The sequence below is a fragment of the Peromyscus leucopus genome, chromosome X, assembly GCF_004664715.2.
Source record: "Peromyscus leucopus breed LL Stock chromosome X, UCI_PerLeu_2.1, whole genome shotgun sequence".
NCBI classification, from domain to species: domain Eukaryota; kingdom Metazoa; phylum Chordata; class Mammalia; order Rodentia; family Cricetidae; genus Peromyscus; species Peromyscus leucopus.
Genome location: NC_051083.1, coordinates 103,986,327 through 104,006,913, shown reverse-complemented (window position 1 = coordinate 104,006,913; position 20,587 = coordinate 103,986,327). Strand labels below are relative to the sequence as shown.

At 46.9% G+C, this 20,587-nt stretch overlaps 1 protein-coding gene across 7 annotated transcripts in view; it reads left to right on the top strand.

The window, feature by feature from the left end:
- The window catches only part of Septin6 (septin 6), a 136,641-nt gene that overhangs the window by 101,955 nt on the left and 14,099 nt on the right, over positions 1-20,587 (top strand). For all 7 annotated transcript variants that reach the window (XM_037198882.1, XM_028887313.2, XM_028887311.2 and 4 more), the window contains 4 exons: positions 2,023-2,209; positions 6,793-6,954; positions 12,983-13,079; positions 17,462-17,630. In XM_037198882.1, coding sequence (XP_037054777.1) covers positions 2,023-2,209; positions 6,793-6,954; positions 12,983-13,079; positions 17,462-17,630 — 615 coding nt within the window. The remainder of the gene's footprint in view (positions 1-2,022; positions 2,210-6,792; positions 6,955-12,982; positions 13,080-17,461; positions 17,631-20,587) is intronic.

Sequence of the window (20,587 nt, the reverse complement as noted above, 5' to 3'; positions counted from 1 at the left end):
TCTTGGGCGGGTACATAGTGTATTTTTTAATTATATTCACTCCCCATTACCCTCTCTTGTCTCCCTCCCACTGATCTTCTTCCTCTTCCCAAGTAACCCTTCCTTTACTTTTATTTTTGTAAATAGAAGTGTTTTAGTAATTACACTTTCATTCATTTGTGTGTGTGTGTGTGTGCGCGCGCGCGTATGCACAAGCATGTGTGTGTGTATGCATACCACAGTCATGTATAAAGGTCAGAGGGCAACGGCAAGAGCTAGTTTTCTCCTATCATGTGGGCTCTGGGAATCATACTCAGATCCTCAGGCTTGATGACAGGTGCCCTTAACCACTGAGCCATCTCACCAGTTCCCTTTTCTAGTTTTATGCTTGTGTATGTGCAAACCAATAAGTTTAATTAGGGTTATTTATAGGAACATGGATAAGGGATTAGTTACAGAAGCATGGGCAATTCATCAGTGGCTATACTAATGAAGAAAGTATCTCTCCTTCCCTTAGCAACTACTAACTGCCTCTGGACCTTCCACTCACTATTGTTTAGGAGGGCTTGCTGAGTCAGGTGTGGTGGTACACATATGTAATTCTAGTACTCAGGAACCTGAGGTAGAAGGTTCATGAGTTTGAGGCCAGTCTGAGCTACATGAATTCCACCGGCTTAGGCTATTGTCTTAGTTAGGGGTTCTATGTGGAGACACCATGGCCACAGCAACTCTTACAAGGGAAAACATTCCATTGTGGTGGCAGCTTACATTTCAGAGGTTTAGTCCATTATTGTCATGGCAGGAAGCAAGGCAGCATGCAGGCAGGCATGGTGCTGGAGAGGGAGCTGAGTTCTTAACGTCTTGACTCATAGGCAACAGGAAGTACTCTGTCTCACTGGGCATGGCTTGAGCATATATGAGACCTCAAAGCCCGCCTCCACAGTGACACACTTTTTCCCCAGGACCACATCTACTCCAACAAAGGCACACTTCCTAATAGTGCCATTCCCTTTGGGGACCATTTTCTTTCAAACCACCACAGCTATGCAGCAAGACATTGTCTCAAAAATAAACAAATAGAGCTATGCATGGTGGTGCACGCCTTTAATCCTGGCACTGGGGAAGCGAAGAGAGGCAGGTCTCTGTGAGTTTGAGGCCAGCTTGGTCTACATAGCAAGTTCCAGACCAGCCAAGGTTATAATGAGACCCTGTTTCAAAAACAAACAAACAAATAAATGTGTTGTTGAGTCAAGAAGGCTGCCTAGGAGAGCTTTCCATGGATTCTCAGTGAGCTGGGGTTCCTGTGTAGATGATGGGGGAAGTATCTTGATCAACATTTGTCTAGATGCTTAGATGAGAAGTGAAAAAAAATGGGACTGTCAAGGTTGTTAATTGGGATGCTTCACTCACTGCTGCAAGAATGAGCAAAGGTCCCCCAGCACTGTGACAAAATCCCCCAGGGTGGCCACAGAGACGTCTTGTATCCACAGCTCCAGTGCAGGGTGTGGGGACATGCAGGAAACATCCCATGGGCTTCGACCGAGGGCCCAACTACAGATCCCACCAGTGGGTTCCACATTGCCTCAGGGCCTGCTGCAAGAGAGAGAAGTTCCCTTCCCAGGCCCTGCCCTTCAGGAAGACACAGTGGATCGAGGAGAGCACGGAGTCCTGTGAAGCAGCCGCAAACAATCCAATACCATGTGTAATTGTTTACCCTGCTGGGCCACAGAAGGGATTCCGAACAGACGTAGAGAAGGCCATAGGAAGGAGATAGGCATTAAACTGAGCCCTGAGGTATGCGGAGGCAGGATGGGGATGAGGAAAGATGGATGGGCATTCCACAGTGAAGAAATAAATAAAGTGGGTTCACATGTGGACCAAGAAGGCAGCCAATCTGTCAGTATAAGAGCCCACTGAGAAGTCATGGAGAAGCCCAACTAGATGTGGGAGGGCCAATTACAGAGGACACTTTGCATTTCTAACTGGGACTGACTACATCAAAAAACCAAGCACTTGATGTCATTTCTCTCCCTTCCTCTCTAGCTATAAGCCCATCGTGGAATTCATAGACGCTCAGTTTGAGGCCTACCTGCAGGAGGAGCTGAAGATCCGGAGAGTACTGCACACCTACCATGACTCCCGAATCCATGTCTGCTTGTACTTCATTGCCCCCACAGGACATTCGCTCAAGTCTCTGGACCTAGTAACCATGAAGAAGCTGGATAGTAAGGTATGAGGCAGGAGCTGGGGCTGAGCAGGCTGGACTCTTACTGATCTAATATGTAAGGGATGCTGGAGTCCAGCAGAGGTTTTGTGGCATCCTAATCCAGTCCTTCCTTCCTGCCCTTCCTCCATAAGGATGATGTAACAGATCCTGCATTTGTATCATATGCTTTGCCATCTGGATTCCTAGTATGAGGGATGGATTTGTCCTGGGTGTCTTGGAAATAAGAATGAATGCAAGCAAGATGGCTGTTCAAGTCTAAGGGTGCTGGTTTTGGCAATGGAAAGTGTTATTCTTTCCTTTAAATTTTCTTTAGATTTATTTTATTTTATGTTTTCGGGTATTTTACCTCCGTGTGTGTATCTGTGCACCACGTGCATGCCTGGTGCAGAAGAGGATGCCAGATTCCCTACAACTAGAGTTACGGATGATTGTGAGCCATCAAGTGGGCGCTGGAAAGCAAACCTAAGTCTTCTGCAAGAGCATCCAGTGCTCCAAACTGCTGAACTATCTCTCCAACCATGTGCAAGGCCCTAGATTCGATTCTCAGCACCCAAAAACAAGACAAAGCAAAGCAAAACAAACTGAACATTGAATTCTTTAAAAAGCCTAATTACTACAGTTTTTCTTCCTTAGCATTCGGCATGTGCCAGGCACTATGTACTTATATATGTTATGTCATCCTTGTATCTGTTGGTCATGTGTGTGTATGCATGTTTGCATGTGTGTGTGTGTGTGTGTACACATGTGTGTATGTGCATGCACATATGGGTGCTATGTGGAGACCGAAGGTTGATGTCAGAATCCTCCTCCATCATCGGTCTTCTGTCTTATTCATTGAGGCAGAATCTCTTAGCCAAACCAGAATTCAAATATATGGCTAGTCATGCTAACTAGCTTGCTTGCTCTGGGAATCCCGTCTCTGCCTTCTGAGGCTGAATGTTTGTAGGTTCTGGGGATCCAAACTCTGCTCCTCAAACTTGTGCCACAAGAGCTTAGCCACTGGGCTCTGGGTTTTGTTGTTTTTTTGGTTTTGTTTTTAACAAAAGATGTTTTTATTGTATTTTGTTTTAATTTTTAAATTTTTAATCAAATTTTTTTCATACAATATATTGTGATCATGCTTTTCCCCTCCCCCAACCCCTCCTATATCCTCCCCACCTCTCCACCTCCCCAACTTCATGTCTCTTCTCTCTCTCTCTCTCTCTCTCTCTCTCTCTCTCTCTCTCTCTCTCTCTCTCGTTAAAAACAAAAACAACAAAAAGCCCCCCCCAAACACATATAAAAAGAAACTTCATGAAAACAGAAACTAAATATATAAGTACAAGACCAATAAGAATAAATAAATAAATAAATAAAGTCCAAACAAAGCAGTGTGAGACAGAAAGTCTACAAAACCACCATTGAGTTCACTGTGTGTTCACCATCTACTGCTGAGCATGGAGTGTATCCTGAAGTTAATATACTCACTGAGACTTCCTTGCGACAAACTCATTTTTCCTTTGCAAATAAGTATCAGTTGCAGGTAGCTTCCTGGTTAGAGAGGGAGCTTGTATCTACTTCCCCTCTCTCAGCAATGGGATCCTGTCTGGTTCGAACCAGTGTATGCTGCTACAGTCTCTGTGAGTTCATATGTGTATCAGTCCCATTGTCTGGAAGACACTACTTCCTTGGTGTCCTCCATCAGCTCTGGCTCTTATGATCTTTTTGTTTGTTCGTTTGTTTGTTTGTTTGGGGGGGGGCGGAGGGGTTGATTTTTTTTTTTTTTTTTTTTTGAGACAGGGTTTCTCTGTGTAGTTTTGGATCCTGTCCTGGCTTTCACTCTGTAGACCAGGCTGGTCTCGAACTCACAGAGATCTGCTTGGCTTTACCTCCTGAGTGCTGGGATTAAAGGCATGCGCCACCACTCCTGGCTTCTTACAGTCTTTCTGCCGTCTCTTCCCCAAGGGGAGGAGTTTGATGAAGACATGCCATTTAAGACTGAGTGCTCCAAAATCTCTCATTCGGCACACTGTCTAGTTGTGGGTCTCTGTGTTAGTTCAGGACCATCTACTGCAAGAAGTTCCTCTGATGATGGCTACGCAAGGCACTGATCTATGGGTGTAACAGAATGTTGTCAGGAGCCATTGGATCGCAATGTCCTTTTAGCAGAACTGTAGTTTTCAGCTTTCCCGTAGGCCCATGACCTATGCAGTCTCACTCAGGTCTAGCAGTGTCGGGCATGAGTTCCATCTCATGGAGTGGGCCTTAAATGCCATTAGATAGCGGTTGGTTGTCTTCACAACATTTGTGCCCCTGTCGCACCAGCATATCACATAGGCAGGTGACCATTATAGTTTGCAGGGCTTGTAGCTGGGTGGCCCGCTAGCTGCCTTTCTCCTTCGGTGGTGTGCAAAGCACATTCCAGTCCCACGAACACTAGTCAGTAGAGGTGAAGGCTCTAGTTAGTCACCAGCTCAACTTCTCCATGTTCAATGAGATATGTTAAGTGTTGTCTTCAGCAATAGAGACTAGGGAGCTGGATAGATGGCTCAGAGGTTAAGAGCACTGACTGTTCTTCCAGAGGTCCTGAGTTCAATTCCCAGCAACCACATGGTGGCTCACAACCATCTGTAATGAGATCTAGCGCCCTCTTCTGGCGTGCAGTTATACATGCTGTATACATAATAAATAAATCTTTTAAAAAAGAAAAAGCAATAGAGACTGGGCCCTATTTTGTCCTTATAATAATAATAACAACAGCAATAATAATAATCTAGTGTATTTAGGTACTGTTAGTTGCATTTTACATGTGAGATCACTGAGACACAGAGAGGCAAGTAGCTAGCTCGCTCAAGGTCAGACAACTTCTAACAGAGTTGAGATTTGCCTTTAGCTCTAACTGCAAGTTATTTTAGTATTCAAAATTCTAATTTACATGTAGTCATTTGGTAGCATAGCCACTATAAAAACTGAATGTCAGCTATAATCAGAATAAGAGCAGTTTTTCCATTTTTGCAGCAATGATCTCACTGCTCATGAATAATAGGCTGCTCCTGAAATGTCTTCCTGCCCAGCATGGCCCTGTATAGGGTAGCAGTGAGCCATGTGGCAGGCAGTCTGCTGGGTGGGCTGCCTTAAGCAAGCAGTTTTTGGATTATGTTTATTGTGAACTAATGAGGACTTAGCAAAAAAGAAAAATGACAAGGAGACTTGGATTTGCTTGCTGTTCCATCTTGGCAAAGATTCTGCTCTCTTGACCCCAAAGACTTCAAGGGAGATAACTACAAGGTCTGATCTTTGACCAGCAACCCAGGCTATGTGGTATGACTCTTCAGGGGACGTCTTCAGTTCTAGAGCTCTCCTTTCAGAGTCCAGGGCCTGGGCACCACTCATGCTGCCCCAAAGGCTCTGCAGGCAGGATCAACTCCATTTTCTGCAGGAACCTGAGCTTTAGTGTGCTGTGTCTCCCAAGGCCTCACACATGTCAGATTTCTTTACCTTGGGCAATAAAAGCTTGCCCTCTTTCTGGAGGGATTTCAAGGATCAGCATTCCGGTGAGTTGAACTTTTGGGGTGGCACTAGGCCTTTCTTTTGCTATCTGAAATTGGGTATTCACACCTACTTTCTTTACTCAGAAACAAATCCTTTGACTCAAGCATTGTAACTTGTAGGGGGTGGGGTGGGGTGGGGGTAAAACAAGATCTGGTATAGCTTAAGCTACCCTCAAACCCATTGTGTAGCTGAAGATGACCTTGAGCTGATCCGTCCACCTCTGACTCTCCAGGGCTGGGATTACAGGGCTGGGATTACAGGGGCAGCTGAAGCTGGAACTGAGGCCTCTGTTCATGCTCAGCTAGCATCCTACCAACGGAGCTGTGTCCCAGCCCCAGCCCCAGTCTGAAATTTCTGCATGTGTTTCACGTCAGATCTGTAATACTGGGCCTTCTGTGCCCAACTGGCTGCTGCAAGTGAGAGAGCCGCATGTTCTTCTTCATCAAGTTCTGTCCCTGCTTCCTTTTTCTGACCTCCCATGTGCATCCATGTTATATCTGGCTGGGGCCAGCCTACGTTACATGGGTCGGGACAACTTACTGTTAGCAACGGATGTCCACCTGCCCCCTTGTCAACCATAGGTTCCCTGTCATCTTTCTTCTTTGATTCACTCCAGCAGTGACCTTGATTCCAAGATATCACACAGTTCATCAGCTTAGATCTGATCTGATAGATAGCTCATAGTTGCTCATAACTTTGGGAATAAGGCTGACTTTGATTTGAATTCCAGTTCTGATACTTACCTGCCCTGTGGCCTTGGGAAGTTATTTAACAGCTGTGTGGTTCAGTTTCACATTGGTAAAACACTAGCAACACCTTCTGGGAAAGTTAGCTAGGACTAACTTTGTTAAGCCACTCGTAGGGTGCTTAGTTCAGTGGTCAACACATAGTAAGTCCTCGTTATTGTTTATTATATTGTTGTGTGGCTAAAGGTGGGCAGTGCCAGACCTATTTGCTGAGCTATCCCCTCTGAGAGCTGATGGGAGCCCTAGGCTGTGTAGTTGTGAGTTGCTAGTTAACCACAGTTGATGCCACTTTGTTCCTCCTTTTCCTAGGTGAATATCATCCCCATCATTGCCAAATCAGATGCCATTTCTAAGAGTGAGCTGACCAAGTTCAAGATCAAAATCACCAGCGAACTTGTGAGCAATGGAGTCCAGATCTATCAGTTCCCCACGGATGATGAGTCAGTGGCCGAGATCAATGGAACCATGAATGTGAGTGGGAGCATGGGGTTCAACTGCCTAGACATGCATTCTTATGATCAGTCTTGGGCAAATAGCAGTGAAGTACCTTCATCAACCATCTTAGTGTGGTAACTCTTGATTGCCCGAGTCTCAGGTATTGCTGACAGAGAGGATCCAGAACCTAATTAACTTCTGTTTCTAGTGATGGCTGCTGTGAAGTCTCAATGACACAGAGATTGGTAACCAGGGAAAGGCTGGCCCAAGGCTTAATGTGGAGTGGGAATTCAGGCCTCTTCTTCTATTCTCTTCCTCCTCATTTTTGGTTCATGTATAGGTTCACATGTGTGTACAGGTGTATGTTTGTGTGTGTAGAGACAAGAGGTTGATGTACGGTGTCTCCCTCAATCACCCTCCACTGTACTTACTGTGGTAAGGTCTCTTGCTGAAGCCAGAGCTCACCAGTACCTCATAGTCTAGCTGGCCAGCTTGCCCTGGGGATCCCTGGGCACAGCAAAAGACTGAAACAATTGGTTGGCCTCAGAGGCTGTTGTCCAAGAATTAAGTCCTGTTGTCATGAACTGAACAATGAGAAATAGCCTCCAATATTCTGGCAACCACAGTGATTTTTTTAAAAAACAATTATTTTTATCTTATGCATATGAGTGTTTTGCTTGCATGTATGTAAGTGTAGCTACCATGTGTGTACAGTCTCCACAGAAGCCAAAGAGGGCATGGGATCACCTGGGACTGGAATTAAAGGTGGTTGTGAGCTGCCTTGTGGGTGTTCAGAGTCAAATCCGGGTCCTCTGCAAGAGCAGCCAGTGCTCTTAACCACTGAGCCACCTCTCCAGCCCCGGTGATGTTATTTTTAAGCACCAGGGTTCTGCTTTGCCTTATTAAGTGTGAATGAATTTACAAAAAGAGTCCTCTTTCCTTTCCTCCCCCACCTCCCCCTACTAGGGGAATGAGTAATAAAGACGGCTGAGGGCGCTTCTTTACAACGCGTTGCTGCTGTTGCTGTGAAAGCTTCAATGTTGTGATTTCTAGGAGACAGCTAAGAGCTTTCAGCAAGTCCCTGCTTCGGGAACAGATTTCTTTTGCTCTATTGAGAGGCATCAGTTTTTCCTAATGACATAATGTCAGGGGACAGCCAAACTCAGGAAAGCCTTGTCATAAAAAGCCATTCTTAGCCAGCTTTTCCTGCTGCTGGTGCCCTCTAAGCCATCATTTCAACATCAGCTGCCACCTCCTGTGAATTGGCCAACAAATTAGCCTAGCCAGGCAGCGAGTCACTGTCCCGCCTGATGTCCTGCCCATCAGCACAGCCCACCCCAGATAGGTTTCGTAGTGGAAGCCTTTCATCAGCCTGGACAAGTCTGGCTCAAGTCTGTGTGTCATGTGGTAGGTAGAGTTGTGTTCTCTGTGACCTGCTGTGGGTATGGACAAAAAAAATCAAAAAACAAAATAGTACTGTCCTATTCGGAAGTCAGGGCATTTTGATGGAAATGAAGGTCTGTTATGGCAAGAAAAGCGGAAAAGGTGCCCAGCATGTCGCAAACCAGGAAGTGTTTTCTGGGTGTTGCTTGCACTGATGCCTGGAAGCATCTAGTCACCCCAGGACTTCAGTCCCTGTAGATAGCTTCCAGACTCATTCTCTGAGTCATCAAGCAGTGTTCAGCCTCATAGTTTGCTTTGCTACAAACAAATAGGAATAAGGTTTTTGCAATACGAAGGTGTCCCACCAAACTATGTCACTACATTATGGGTTGGAAGTGTCAATCACCTCCTGCTCAGCCTAAGGCAGACTGAACCTCAGAGTTGGAAATTTGCCATTGTTGGGAAGCAGCAATTCTCACCCCCGCTGCCATGGCAGTGAAGAGATTGCCAGCCGTACGTGATGCACAACAGCCCGTGGTTTGCCCCTGCTTCACTTTGAACACCTAAATTAAAAACTAGTTGTGGGGGCCGGGCAGTGGTGGCGCACACCTTTAATCCCAGCACTCAGGAGACAGAGCCAGGCGGATCTCTGTGAGTTCGAGGCCAGCCTGGGCTACCAAGTGAGTTCCAGGAAAGGCGCAAAGCTACGCAGAGAAACCCTGTCTCGAAAAAACCAAAAAAAAAAAAAAAAAACAACAAAAAAAAACTAGTTGTGGTAGTGCACGCCTGTCATCTGAGCACCGAGGCAGGAGGATCACTTGTTTGATTCCGGCCTTGGCTGCATATCGCAATCCCCTGCCTCCAAAAGAAAAGTAAGCTCAGTCCGGTGGTTTCGGGGTCAGCCCCCTAAGCAGCATTGCTCAGTATTCATTCCCCTGCACTCCATCGTGCTCTTCTGAATGGGAAGGGAAGAGAATGGCTGCCTTACAGCTGAGATGCCTGGACCTGGACCTGTCTGTGAGAGGGGCCTGTATGGGAAGCCTCTGTGCTCCAGATGCCGAGTTGGGAAACAGGAGGGAAGAGTCACGGCTATAATAAACACAGACGGGCTTTGTCCACCTGCCCCCACTACGGCTGTGTCCAAGTCTCCAGAGAAACCACGGGATATGCACTGATATCAACTGAGATGGGGAGGGGGTGCTTGGGGGCTATGAAGATTGGGGGCTGGCCCTCCAGTCTAGATGTGGTTCCAGATCCCTAGCCTCTGTCCACTGCACAGCCCGTTGTCATGGGAAATAGAAGAAGCCGAAGTTTTTTACCTAGTTAGAGAAGACAGTGCAGCTGCCCTGTTGTTCTTGAGTAAGAGATATTCATAAGTGAGCATGCCCGGCCTCACCTTTGGCTTTTGGGTGGCTCTGGAAAACCTTATTTCAGATTGTGGGGGCAGGAGATGGGGGAGTTGGGAGAGAGAGTTTGCTAAATGCTATTTTCAACCCATGCTAGGATTGCTCTCAAAGCTGTGTAGGCTTTAAATCTCAAAATTGTCACATTGTTTAAATTAATTCATTGTTTTGGGACAGGGTCTCACTAGGTAGTCCAGGCTGTCCTTAAACTTGTAGCCTTCTTGCCTCAGCTTCCTGATTGCTGGCATTATAGGAATGAGTCACCATGCCCAGTTTATTGTTTAGATGCAGTGTTGTTGGTCTGGCATGACGACATATCTATAATCTCAACACTTGGGAGGTAGAGGCAGGAGGATCAGAAGATTAAGATCATCCTCAGCAACACAGAGAGCTAGAGGATAGCCTGACCTACATGAGACCCTGTCTAAAAAAATACAACAAAAATTTAATGCTATTCTTAGAGTAGCTCAAACTGTAGCCGGGGATTAAAGAATAGGCCTGGTTACATGACTAAGCTCAGTTATTTGGCTGTTTGTTAGGTCCTGGGTTTGATTCCCACAAAGACAGTGTATTAGTGCCCAGTAAGAGCACATGGTTGGCAAATTGGATCATAGGGAGTCCCATGTGTCCTTTCCCTCACCCCAGCAACGGTGTCTCCATTGTTCCCATGTACTTCTGTGACCAACGATACTTGAGTGAATTAGGTGACAGTCTTGTTTAGCCACTAGTGGGAGCCTGAAATGAGGGCAAGTAGAACCAGCCTCATGACTGGTAGGCACTGTCCACCCTGGGAAGAAACCAAAGCCACTTTGTATACTCCAGTAGACAGGATCCTGATGGAATTTCACAACCTAAGAACAAAAACAAAAGCAAAAACCATTCTTCTGGTCTTCAAAGCCTAACACATGTGTCATGACTCTTGATCATCAAACAACTTTCCAGTGGACCAGGGGGTGTTGAAGGTAGTCATGAACCTGGAAAAGTAGTGCTATGATTTGAAAGTATTACCCATGTGATGGCATCTGGAGATGGAGACTCGTAAGGCCCAGTGAGGCAAACCTATAATCTCAGCCACCCTGAAGGCTGTGGCAAGAGGACCACAAGTTCAAGATCTGCTTGGACTACAGAGTGAGTTCAGAACAAGCCTGGGCAACTTGGTGAGACCCTGTTTCAAAATAAAAACTAAAAAAGAAGGCTGGGGAGATATATCAGTGGTAGAACATGTGCCTGACATGTGCAAAGCCCTGAGTTCAATTCCTAGGTCTGATTTTTAAAAAGAAGAGAGGGGCTGGAGAGATGGCTCAGAGGTTAAGAGCACATACCAGAGAACCATAGGACCCATGTATCGTGACTCACAACTCCTGTAACTCCAGCTCCAGGAGATCCAACCCTTTCTTCTGGCCTCTGTAGGCACCTGCACTCACATGCACAGCCCCACATACAGACATACATGTACACAATGAAAAATAAACGTCTTAAAAAAGAGAGAAAAATAAACCTCTTTTCAAAAGAAGAGAGATTGGGTCTTTAGTGGTTAGTTAGGCCATAAGGGCTGCTCCCTCACTAATGAGATTAAGGGCCTTTATAAGAGAGACTTTATGTAGAATTTAGCTAGCTTGATTATCTACCTTCTGCAATAGTCTGCTCGCCATGTGTCAGCAGGGACCTTGTCTTGCAACTATCAAGAGTCTCCTCCCTGGGGCCACGTATATGAAACATCACCTGTCAGCCTCCTGCAGGGACCCGAAAAAAATGGAAGAAAGTCTGGCCTCCATTTGGCGGGGGGATATCATGAGTAGGACCTGGTAGTATGATTGAAAGTTAAAAGTCCTCACTATCTTGCTTGATTCCATTCTGGTTGTCATAGCCATGTATCTTTCAAGAACAGCATGGTCAGAGCTTGTTTCCAGTGACTCGTGGTCTGTCGTGTTTAGTTGACTTTTAGCAGATGCTGTTTAGCCAGGACACCGGATGTAGACCACCCTAGGTGGCTCGGGAAGGCTGGCAGTCAAAATGTGGTGGCCTCACTACTTACTGGGAAGACCTAGCATGGGAGTTCAGGACATGCATGGCTCCCTCTGGTAATATATAAGGTTTATATTTCTGGCCCTTGGAAATGATCTGTTTGCCTGTACTCTCTAGAAGCATCTTCGAGGCCAGTCACAAAGGAGTGTGCTGTGGGAGGTTTTGTGAGGCCTTGGGGTTCAGTTTGGTGGGGGCTGTGTGTTTGAGAATAGTCAGGGAGCCAGAGGAATCAAATGACAGCGGTTTGAGGAAGAGGGGAAGTGAGTGACCCTGTCATTCTGACAGTGTCCCTTGACGATAAAAATAACAGGCCCAGGGGAAGACTGCCATTTCCTATGCCTTCATTTTCTTCTTGTGTGTTTTTTTTCTCTCTTCTTGAGCCTAGAGAAGTGCCTCCCACTTCACACACAGTCCTCCTCCATCTCTTAGAGCTGAGAGCCCAGGATGCAAGCAGATGATGATGCAACCTGGTTTTCGTTCTCACCTCCTCCCTCAGTCTAGCCCTCTGCATTCACTGCCCCTCATCTGTCCTGCAAGCACCAAGCTCATGACCCCGCTTGAACTTTCCCTCTCATCCTCTTCGCTGCTCTGATAGCCCTGCCACCCTCTATTCACGGAGTATTTATGAAGTACTTACTCCTTGCCCTTGGCCACGTACTATCTAACAGGATTTTCAGTGTGTAATTTAGGCTTTGTCAACAAGAGCGCAAGCTCCCAAAGCGCGAGGAAGTGTCTTCTACTTCTTTAGGGCCCTTATTGTGCACCATCTGAGCTCGGGATGAAGATTTGGTGATTTGCCCTCTAGGCTCATGGGGTCAGCGTGAGCTCCTGTCTAGGGTGGGCAAGCACCAGGACAGTCCAGCTCAATGGTTGTAGACTGTGCTCTCAAACGCTAAAAGAGAGCAGTGATGCCAGAGTCTGGGCCCAAGCCCTTCTGATGCTCATAAACCCACCCCCAGCAACTGTGACTGGTGAATTTAGGTTGCTAGGTCATGTATCTGCATATGTTCCTGCTCTGTTCCCTCTGTTTTCACCCATGCCGTTGTTATCCAGAACAGAGCGGCAAGAACTAGGTCTCATCCCTGCATGGCTGTGGAACTGTGGAGCTTAATAAACACCTCTCCGTGCTGAGGCCGTGAGCGACATCGCAGGGGAAGGCCCGAAGGAAGGCCCGGAGAGGAGCAGCAGTTACATTGGGGGCTGTTGAATATCTTTCTTCTGGAGTTCTGAGTGCTTGTTTGCCTCTGTTCTAGGCCCACCTGCCGTTTGCCGTTGTTGGCAGTACAGAAGAAGTGAAGATCGGCAACAAGATGATGAGGGCGCGGCAGTATCCTTGGGGGACTGTGCAGGGTGAGTCTCCTGCAGATGGGCTGCACTCAGAGAGCCCCTTCTTTGTGTATCCGCTGCCCCCTGCCATGATATGACCAGTTCCTAGCTAGTCTCAGCCCCTGCTACTCAGTTTGGGTCTCAAACAGCCACAGGGGTCACTAGCAGCAAGCGCCGGCCCTGTGCCTGGATTCTGTGATATGAGCAGACTCTTTTTGTGCAGTCTCTAATGGAGAAAGTACTCCCTTCTATCTCCCCCCACCCCACGAAACAACAAAAGACGAATGGACTTGGCACAACACAGAAAGGACTGTAAGAGTGAGTATGTCGTTAGGAGAGGCACAAGAATGTTCACAGCAGTGCTATTCATAACGATAAATTATTACAAACAATGAGGTGTCCATAAAAATAGACTGGGTAATTTGTGAAATGGCCACATAATGGGATCTTAGACAGCAATGAAAACGAGTGAATTGCAGTTACATCTGTGTGAATGGATCTCAGAAACACAATGCTGAGCTGAATAAAATCAGACAAGAATGCATATGATAGGTTTCTATTTATATGAATTCCAAAAGTAGGCTAAAATAACATGATATGTGTTTTTATAAATGCATACATGAGTGATAAATGATGAAATCATTTTTAAAAAACAACAAGAGCTGGAATAATGGCTCAGAGGTAGAGAGCACCTGTTACTCTTGTAGAGACCTGAACTCCATTCCCAGCACCCACGCCATGAGACTCACTTCCACCTCTAACTCCAGCTCCAGGGGATCAGAACCCTCTTCTGCCCTCTGCAGACCCCCTACACACACACACACACACACACACACACACACACACACACACACACAAATAAAAATAAAAATAAATCTTAAAAAATGGGACCAGTGAGATGGCTTGTCGGGGCAAGGTAAAGGCACTTTCCTCCGAGTCTAATGGCCTGAGTTTGATCTCCAGAGGCCCCACAGTGGAGGACAGAGCTGACTTCTAAAAGTTGTCTTCTGACCTTCACACAAAGACCAGCACCCACATGAGTGCACACATATACCCCCCCACCCCCACACTAAATAAATTGAAATAAAAAAAATACACAAATGAATGCTAAACCCCAAAGTCAGGATAATGCCTAAGTTTCATTGCCAGAGGAGACAGGGGTATGAGATCAAAAAGAGGCCAGCAGGGGTTTCCAAGGTACTGGTAACATTAACTTAGGTTGTGGAGATATTTAAAAATTTTGAATTTCTTTAAATTGCACATACCTCTTTCATGTACTCATATATATATGTGTGTGTGTGTGTGTGTGTGTGTGTGTGTGTGTGTGTGTGTGTGTGTATTATAGGTTAGGGTTAGAGGGTTAGGGTTAGGGTTAGGATATATATATATATATATCCTATATATACCCTATACACCCTGTATATACCCTATACATACCCTATATGGTATATATACTATATATAGTATATATATGAGTACATATATAATATATTATATATTATATAGTAGTATATTATATATATATTATTTCATAATTTAAAAGAATCAGATATCTCCTGCATACACTCACAATTTTTTTTGTGGTCTGTCACACACATTACGCTGCTCTTGTCAGCCCTATGACACTACAATGCGCAGGAGTTTGGGGCCTTGAGTCTGTGGCTGTAAACTGGGCCATGGCTGGCAGTTTCTCTGTAAATCCTTTCCAATCCTTGGGCAAATAAAGGAGAATGGGCACCCAAGAAGGGTGGCATGCATCTGTAAGTCCAGTACTGGGAGGTGGAGCGCAACTGCGATGAGAGGATCGTGAGTTCAGAGACAGCCTTGGGAGACTGTGTTGCCAAAAAGCAAAGATGAAAGTTGATAGTGAGTTGTCCGCCTCACATACAAAGACTGGTGTGATTCAAGGCACAGCAAAGGCCCACTCACAGTAGCTGGATTTCTTTCCTTTCTTCATTCTTTTGTGGTGCTGAAGATGGAACTCGGGGCCTCAGGCAAGGTAGGCGAGTGCTCTGCCACTAAGCTACATCCTCAGTTCTTCTTTGTTCCAGTGTCAGAGACTGAAGCCGGGCTTCATGCCTGCTAGATGAAAGCTACTGTTGAGCTACATCCCGTCTGGATGTCCCATAGGTAGGAGAAGACTGTTGGGCAGAGCTACGCTAAGTTTTGCTCTTCTCCACCATTTGGAGCTGGGCATGTGTCTTAGTGTTCTATTGCCGTGAAGAGAGACCATGACCATGAAAGCATTTAATTGAGGTGGCAGCTTACAGTTTCAGAGGTTTAGTCCATTATCATCATGGCAGGACGTGGCAGCAAGCAGGCAGACATGGTGCTGGAGAGGGAGCTGAGAGTCCTACGTCTTGACCTACAGGCAACAGGAAGTGAACTGAGACACTGGGCATACTTGAGCATATACAAGACTTCAAAGCCCACCTCCACAATGACACATTTCCTCCAACAAGACCACAGCTACTCCAACAAGGCCACATCTCCTAACAGTGCCACACTCTATGAGATTATGAGGGCCAATTACATTCGAACTACCACAGGATGTTACGCTAGGAACATTATGAGTGGCTTCTGAACCAACAGCCACACCTTTGGAGTCTGTGCCTGAAAGACAGGAACCTGAGATGGGAGGAGACAAAGCAGCAGACAGAGTTCCAGTGACTTCCTTCCTCCCACTTAGACTACCCTGTTCTTATCCCAAACTGAGTTTTGTTGTTGGTTGGTTGTTTTGAACTCCTGAGTTGACTATTCTTTTTGAATGAGGAAGCAATTGAACACGGCTTGGGAGCCTAAAAGAGACTTAGAACTATTCCTTTTTTTTCTCTCTTTAAAAAAAATAGGGTCTCATGCAGTCTAGGTTGACCTTGTAATCACTATGTAGTTGAAGCTAGCCTTGAACTCCTGACCCTCCTGCTTTCACCTCCTAAGTGCTGAAATTACAGGTGTGTGCCAGCATGCCTGGCTCTAGAATCATTCCTCCTGACCAGGGATCACTGTCCAGAGTTGGAGAAGCAGATACAGATAGCTTGCTCCCAAGGAGTTATTTTATTGATGCAGCTTTTCATACTAGTTTATGTTCTATGGCAACAGGTAGAGTTCAGGCCTGAATGTAAGGAGCCTTAAGTAGAAAGAGTACATGGGCCACTCTGGACTTTGGACAATACTTCTGATGACCATATCTGACGATCTATAATGGTACAACTATACTCAACCCTGTCATTCCAGAACCCTCCTCTCTGTCCCTACTGTCCTCTCCCAGACCCCGAGAGACAGAATCTTGGGTAACTTATCTTTTCATCCTCTCAGACACCACCATCCATCTCTACATGGCCAAACACTGCCATCCAACACAGTGGATCCAGGCCTGGAGACATCCTGACAGAGCCCTGCTTACAGAATTGCTCTGGCCAGAAGTCCACTTTGCTGTGATTTAGTCCACATCTCTCACATTCTTGTCCACTGCCCAAAATGCAGACCTTTGCCCACAAAGCAAAGAAATGGTACCCACTTTCTCCTGCTTAAAATTGCAGTGGTCAGGCCATGATCCCTCCTTGGTAAAACTCCTCCCTGAAAGCTTCTACTATCCACATGGGCCACACCTGAGGTCTGCCCCTCCTCGTCCCCATGACCTTTTGCTACCCTAGCTCTTTTTCCTTGCTCTCTGGAGACTCCGTCTCTGGTCTTTTTGCCTCTCCCCTACACTACCCGAGTTTGAGGCCAGACTCTGCAAGTTGCTCACTATGTGCCCTTGCCCAGCCTTCTGGAGACCTCGTGAAGATTGCGTTCTGCTCTCTGCCTGACACATTCTATTCTTCCTTCCAGAGTCATCCAAGAGGTTTTGTCTTTGGGGAAGCGTGTGCTCTCCTGGGAGTTCACACGTCCCCCTCTTCTGGGCTCTTACTGCCCTGCCGCCAAGCCTCCCTGCGTGTTTGTAATTTGGGCACTGCGATATATTGTCCTGTGGACATGTGCTTTCCCACTCAGCTGCAGGTCCCTAAGAGCAGAGCCCCACGGCTTCGTTTCTGACTTATCTGGGCCACAGAGACTGCTGGGAACAAAGATAGCGCAAACATTTAGTGGGCGGATGGATAGATAGACGTGCATGTGTTGTCATCTGCAAAGCAGTGCGGAGCAGATATTCCTGTGGAAGTCTGCTTGGCGAATTCGTGTTGAGGCATTGATGGAAGCTCTTAGATATTTGCACAGTAGTAGTGCCCTTTCCTAATGTTTCATTCCCGTTTTCACAGAAAATGGAATGAAGGGAAATTTGCAGGTGCCGTATAAAGAGGTTGCGAGGCAATGTCACCATTAGCCATTTTACTTCTCACTTCCTCCATTTCTTCTTCTGCTGGCCTTCCTTTCAATATACCTCCCATGCCCCGATCCCCGCTATGCAGTTGAAAATGAGGCCCACTGCGACTTTGTGAAGCTGCGGGAGATGCTGATTCGGGTCAACATGGAGGATCTGCGGGAGCAAACCCACACCCGGCACTATGAACTGTACCGCCGCTGTAAGCTGGAGGAGATGGGCTTCAAGGACACCGACCCCGACAGCAAACCATTCAGGTACCACCACTCACGCCAGGCCAGGCCAGGCCAGCTCAGGAAGCCTTGCCCTGGAGGATCAGCAGGGGAGGAGAGGCATGGGGCTAGCTACAGGGCCCAGAGTAATTCCAGAGTCACCAGTGTTGTGTGGACTGTTCCCGCTCCGGGTCTGCACATCTGCCAGAAGAGCTACCACCACCTTGCTTAGAAAAGCAGGGAAGGGAGGGGGCCTGGAGAAACCACTGATCACCCACTGCTTCTGCCCCTCCCTCCCATATATAACTGCTCTAGTCAGCCAGGCTCACAGAGACCCTGAGCTGGGGTTTTGTTCTATTGGGTAGCAGTTAGGAACTGTTCTCTGTTCCCTGTTTCTTCATCTGGCTCTGCTGTTGCTTAAGACAGGTTTCCACTATATTCTTTCCCTTCTTCCCTGTTCTCAGAAAGCAAATAGGAAAAGTCAGGCATAGTGGCACATGCCCGGAATCCCAGCACTGGGGAAGCTAATGCAGAAGGATTGCTATGGGGTATCTGGCAAGTACTGCACCAGCCAGGGCTGCACAGCAAGAGCATCCCTTTCAAAAAGAAACAAAAAAGGAAAGCTGGGTATGTGATTTGGTAGTCGAGTGCTTGCCTAGCATGCACAAGCCCCGAGTTCGTCCCTAGCACCAAATGAATGAATGAATGAATGAATGAATGAATGAGTAGGAAAATACAAAACAGGACCACAGTCACTTTGCTTGTATTGGTGACCTGCGTGATGCTCTTCCCCCACTGCCGAAGCATTTCAGTGTGAGTTTTGTTTTGGCCACTGAAGATGAGTAGTCACTGGTGTTTCAGAATCTAAAGTGCTTTTTATTACACAGGTGGGGGCCATAGACCAGTGGAAATCTCGGCTCTGTGTACACAATATGTGTCATCAGCCCTGCAGTTTGAATTACCATGTGTTGCCCTTTACTGTGACTCCATCTCCTTTCAGGAAATGTCAGACATCCATGAGCAAGCCAGGGGGATCATCTGTGGGAGGAAAAGGCATTCAAATGGCCTCTGGGATCCCACGGAACCTGTTCATAGCAGAAAGGGGGCCCAGAACACTGTACAAGCAGTCCTTTGGGGGATGTCTGCTTTAGGAATGGCAGCCTCCCACCCCTCTGGGGATAGGCAGGTCAGCGAGCTTGTCTCTGACGGAAACTCTGCCGTTGCTCTCCTTCACCTCCACAGCTTTCATCTGCACCCGGAAGGAGGTGTGCCTCTACCTGGCCCTTCAGTCCTGGCCTTTCCTCCTTTGCCCCATCCTTGGTACTTCTGTTCCAGCATCCTCGCTCGCTTCCCTCTCTTCCACTGCCCCTTGTCTACCTTGCTCGGAAATACTCCTGCCTAATGAAGTTCTTTTTTTTTATTTTTTTTTTTAAGCTCTGCTCTTTCTTTGCCAGTTCCTCCCCTGTCAAGAGGTTTGTCTCTGACAGGAAAGAAACATTTCTGTATCTACCGTTCCTCTTCCTCCTCCCTCACTTACTTCCTCAACCCACTGCAATCTGGCTTCGCCTCCAGCTCGCCACAAAAGGGCCTGTAGTTGTAGGTTGGTGGCCGATTTCATTGTGGCTTGATTTTAATGGGAAACATTAATTCAGCTTTCTTGAGATACCTTCTGCAGACCTTCAGCTCTTCCAGTAGTGGCCTGGCCAGCTTTATCCCTCTCCCTCTCTGTCATCTTACTCCTCGGTCTCACTTTCCGGCTCAGTTTCTTCAGCTGTCTCCTTTAAATGTTGCTGCTCCCTCAGAATTCCTTCCATGGAGGAAGGAACCTCTGTTCTCTCATACTTGTCGCTTTGTCCTGGTTCTTTCTTTTCTCACAACCCTAATTTCCACCTAGGTAGCCGATGAATCCAAAGCTAAGACTTTGCCATTGAACTCTGAAGCCGTGGATGCCACTGCTTTGCAGACATTTGCACTCAGGCATTCTGTGGATGCCTGATCTGAGTCCCCAACAGTCTGCCGTCTAGTCCGTGTTCTTCTTCCCTTTCCAGCATTTCCTGTTGCTGTTCATGTTCTACCGTCTACCTAGTGGTCCACATTTCTTTGGGGGGTATTAGCAGAGTTTAACGTAGATTCAAAGAAAGCACTAAGATTCGAAGAAAGATGCGCACAAAGAGAATAAGATACACTTGAGAAAGTCCGTGTGAGCTGCTCAGAGGAGAGCTGTCTAGAGTCAGCTTTGATTTCTCCCAAGACCTAGAAATTCTGCAGCCCTTATTGTCCCTCCAGATCTCTCCATTCCCTGCCAGCCCTTAACATGAAGATCCTGCCGCTTCACACTTGAATTGCTGCAAAGTTTCCTTCCCAGAATAGCCAAGCAGACTTCCTCATGTTCTGACTGATGTAAACCGCTCTGTGGATATATGTCCGCTTCTTTAATGTGCCATCTAAAGCCTGTCCTCTTCTTCCAGACTCAAGAACCTCCCCTCTCGCTCCTCCATGGCTCACATGATTCCCCCAAGCCTGTTCTAGTGTGGCCACATCCCCAGGAACACCACTCCCCACTTCTGCCTTCCCACATGCTTCTCTGTTTTGGGAGCACAGTCCTGTTCTTCACCAGGCTGACTCTCCCTTTTTGAAAACTAAGAGCAGGCCAGGGGCAGTGGTCTTGATCCAGGCATCTCCCATTAGACCCTGAGTTCTTCTAGGACAGGCATGGTGGCTCTGGACTCTAGAGGCCGAGCGACTGGCTTCATGTCTATCCACACTGTTCACTTCCATGGTAGGTATAAATAATCTCAGCAAGTGTTTGAGGAAGTGGCAAGTCAGTGTGGTCGGTTTCAGAGCCGGGGCCGACAGTGCAGAGCAGTGGGAGGGGCCTTAAACGAAGGAACAGGAGACCCGGCCTCTGCGGTCAGCTCTGCCTCTGACTAGGTGGACACTCTTCAGCGAGTCACTTCACCTCTGTGAGCCCCAGTTTCCTCATCCTGTACAGAGAGAGAGAG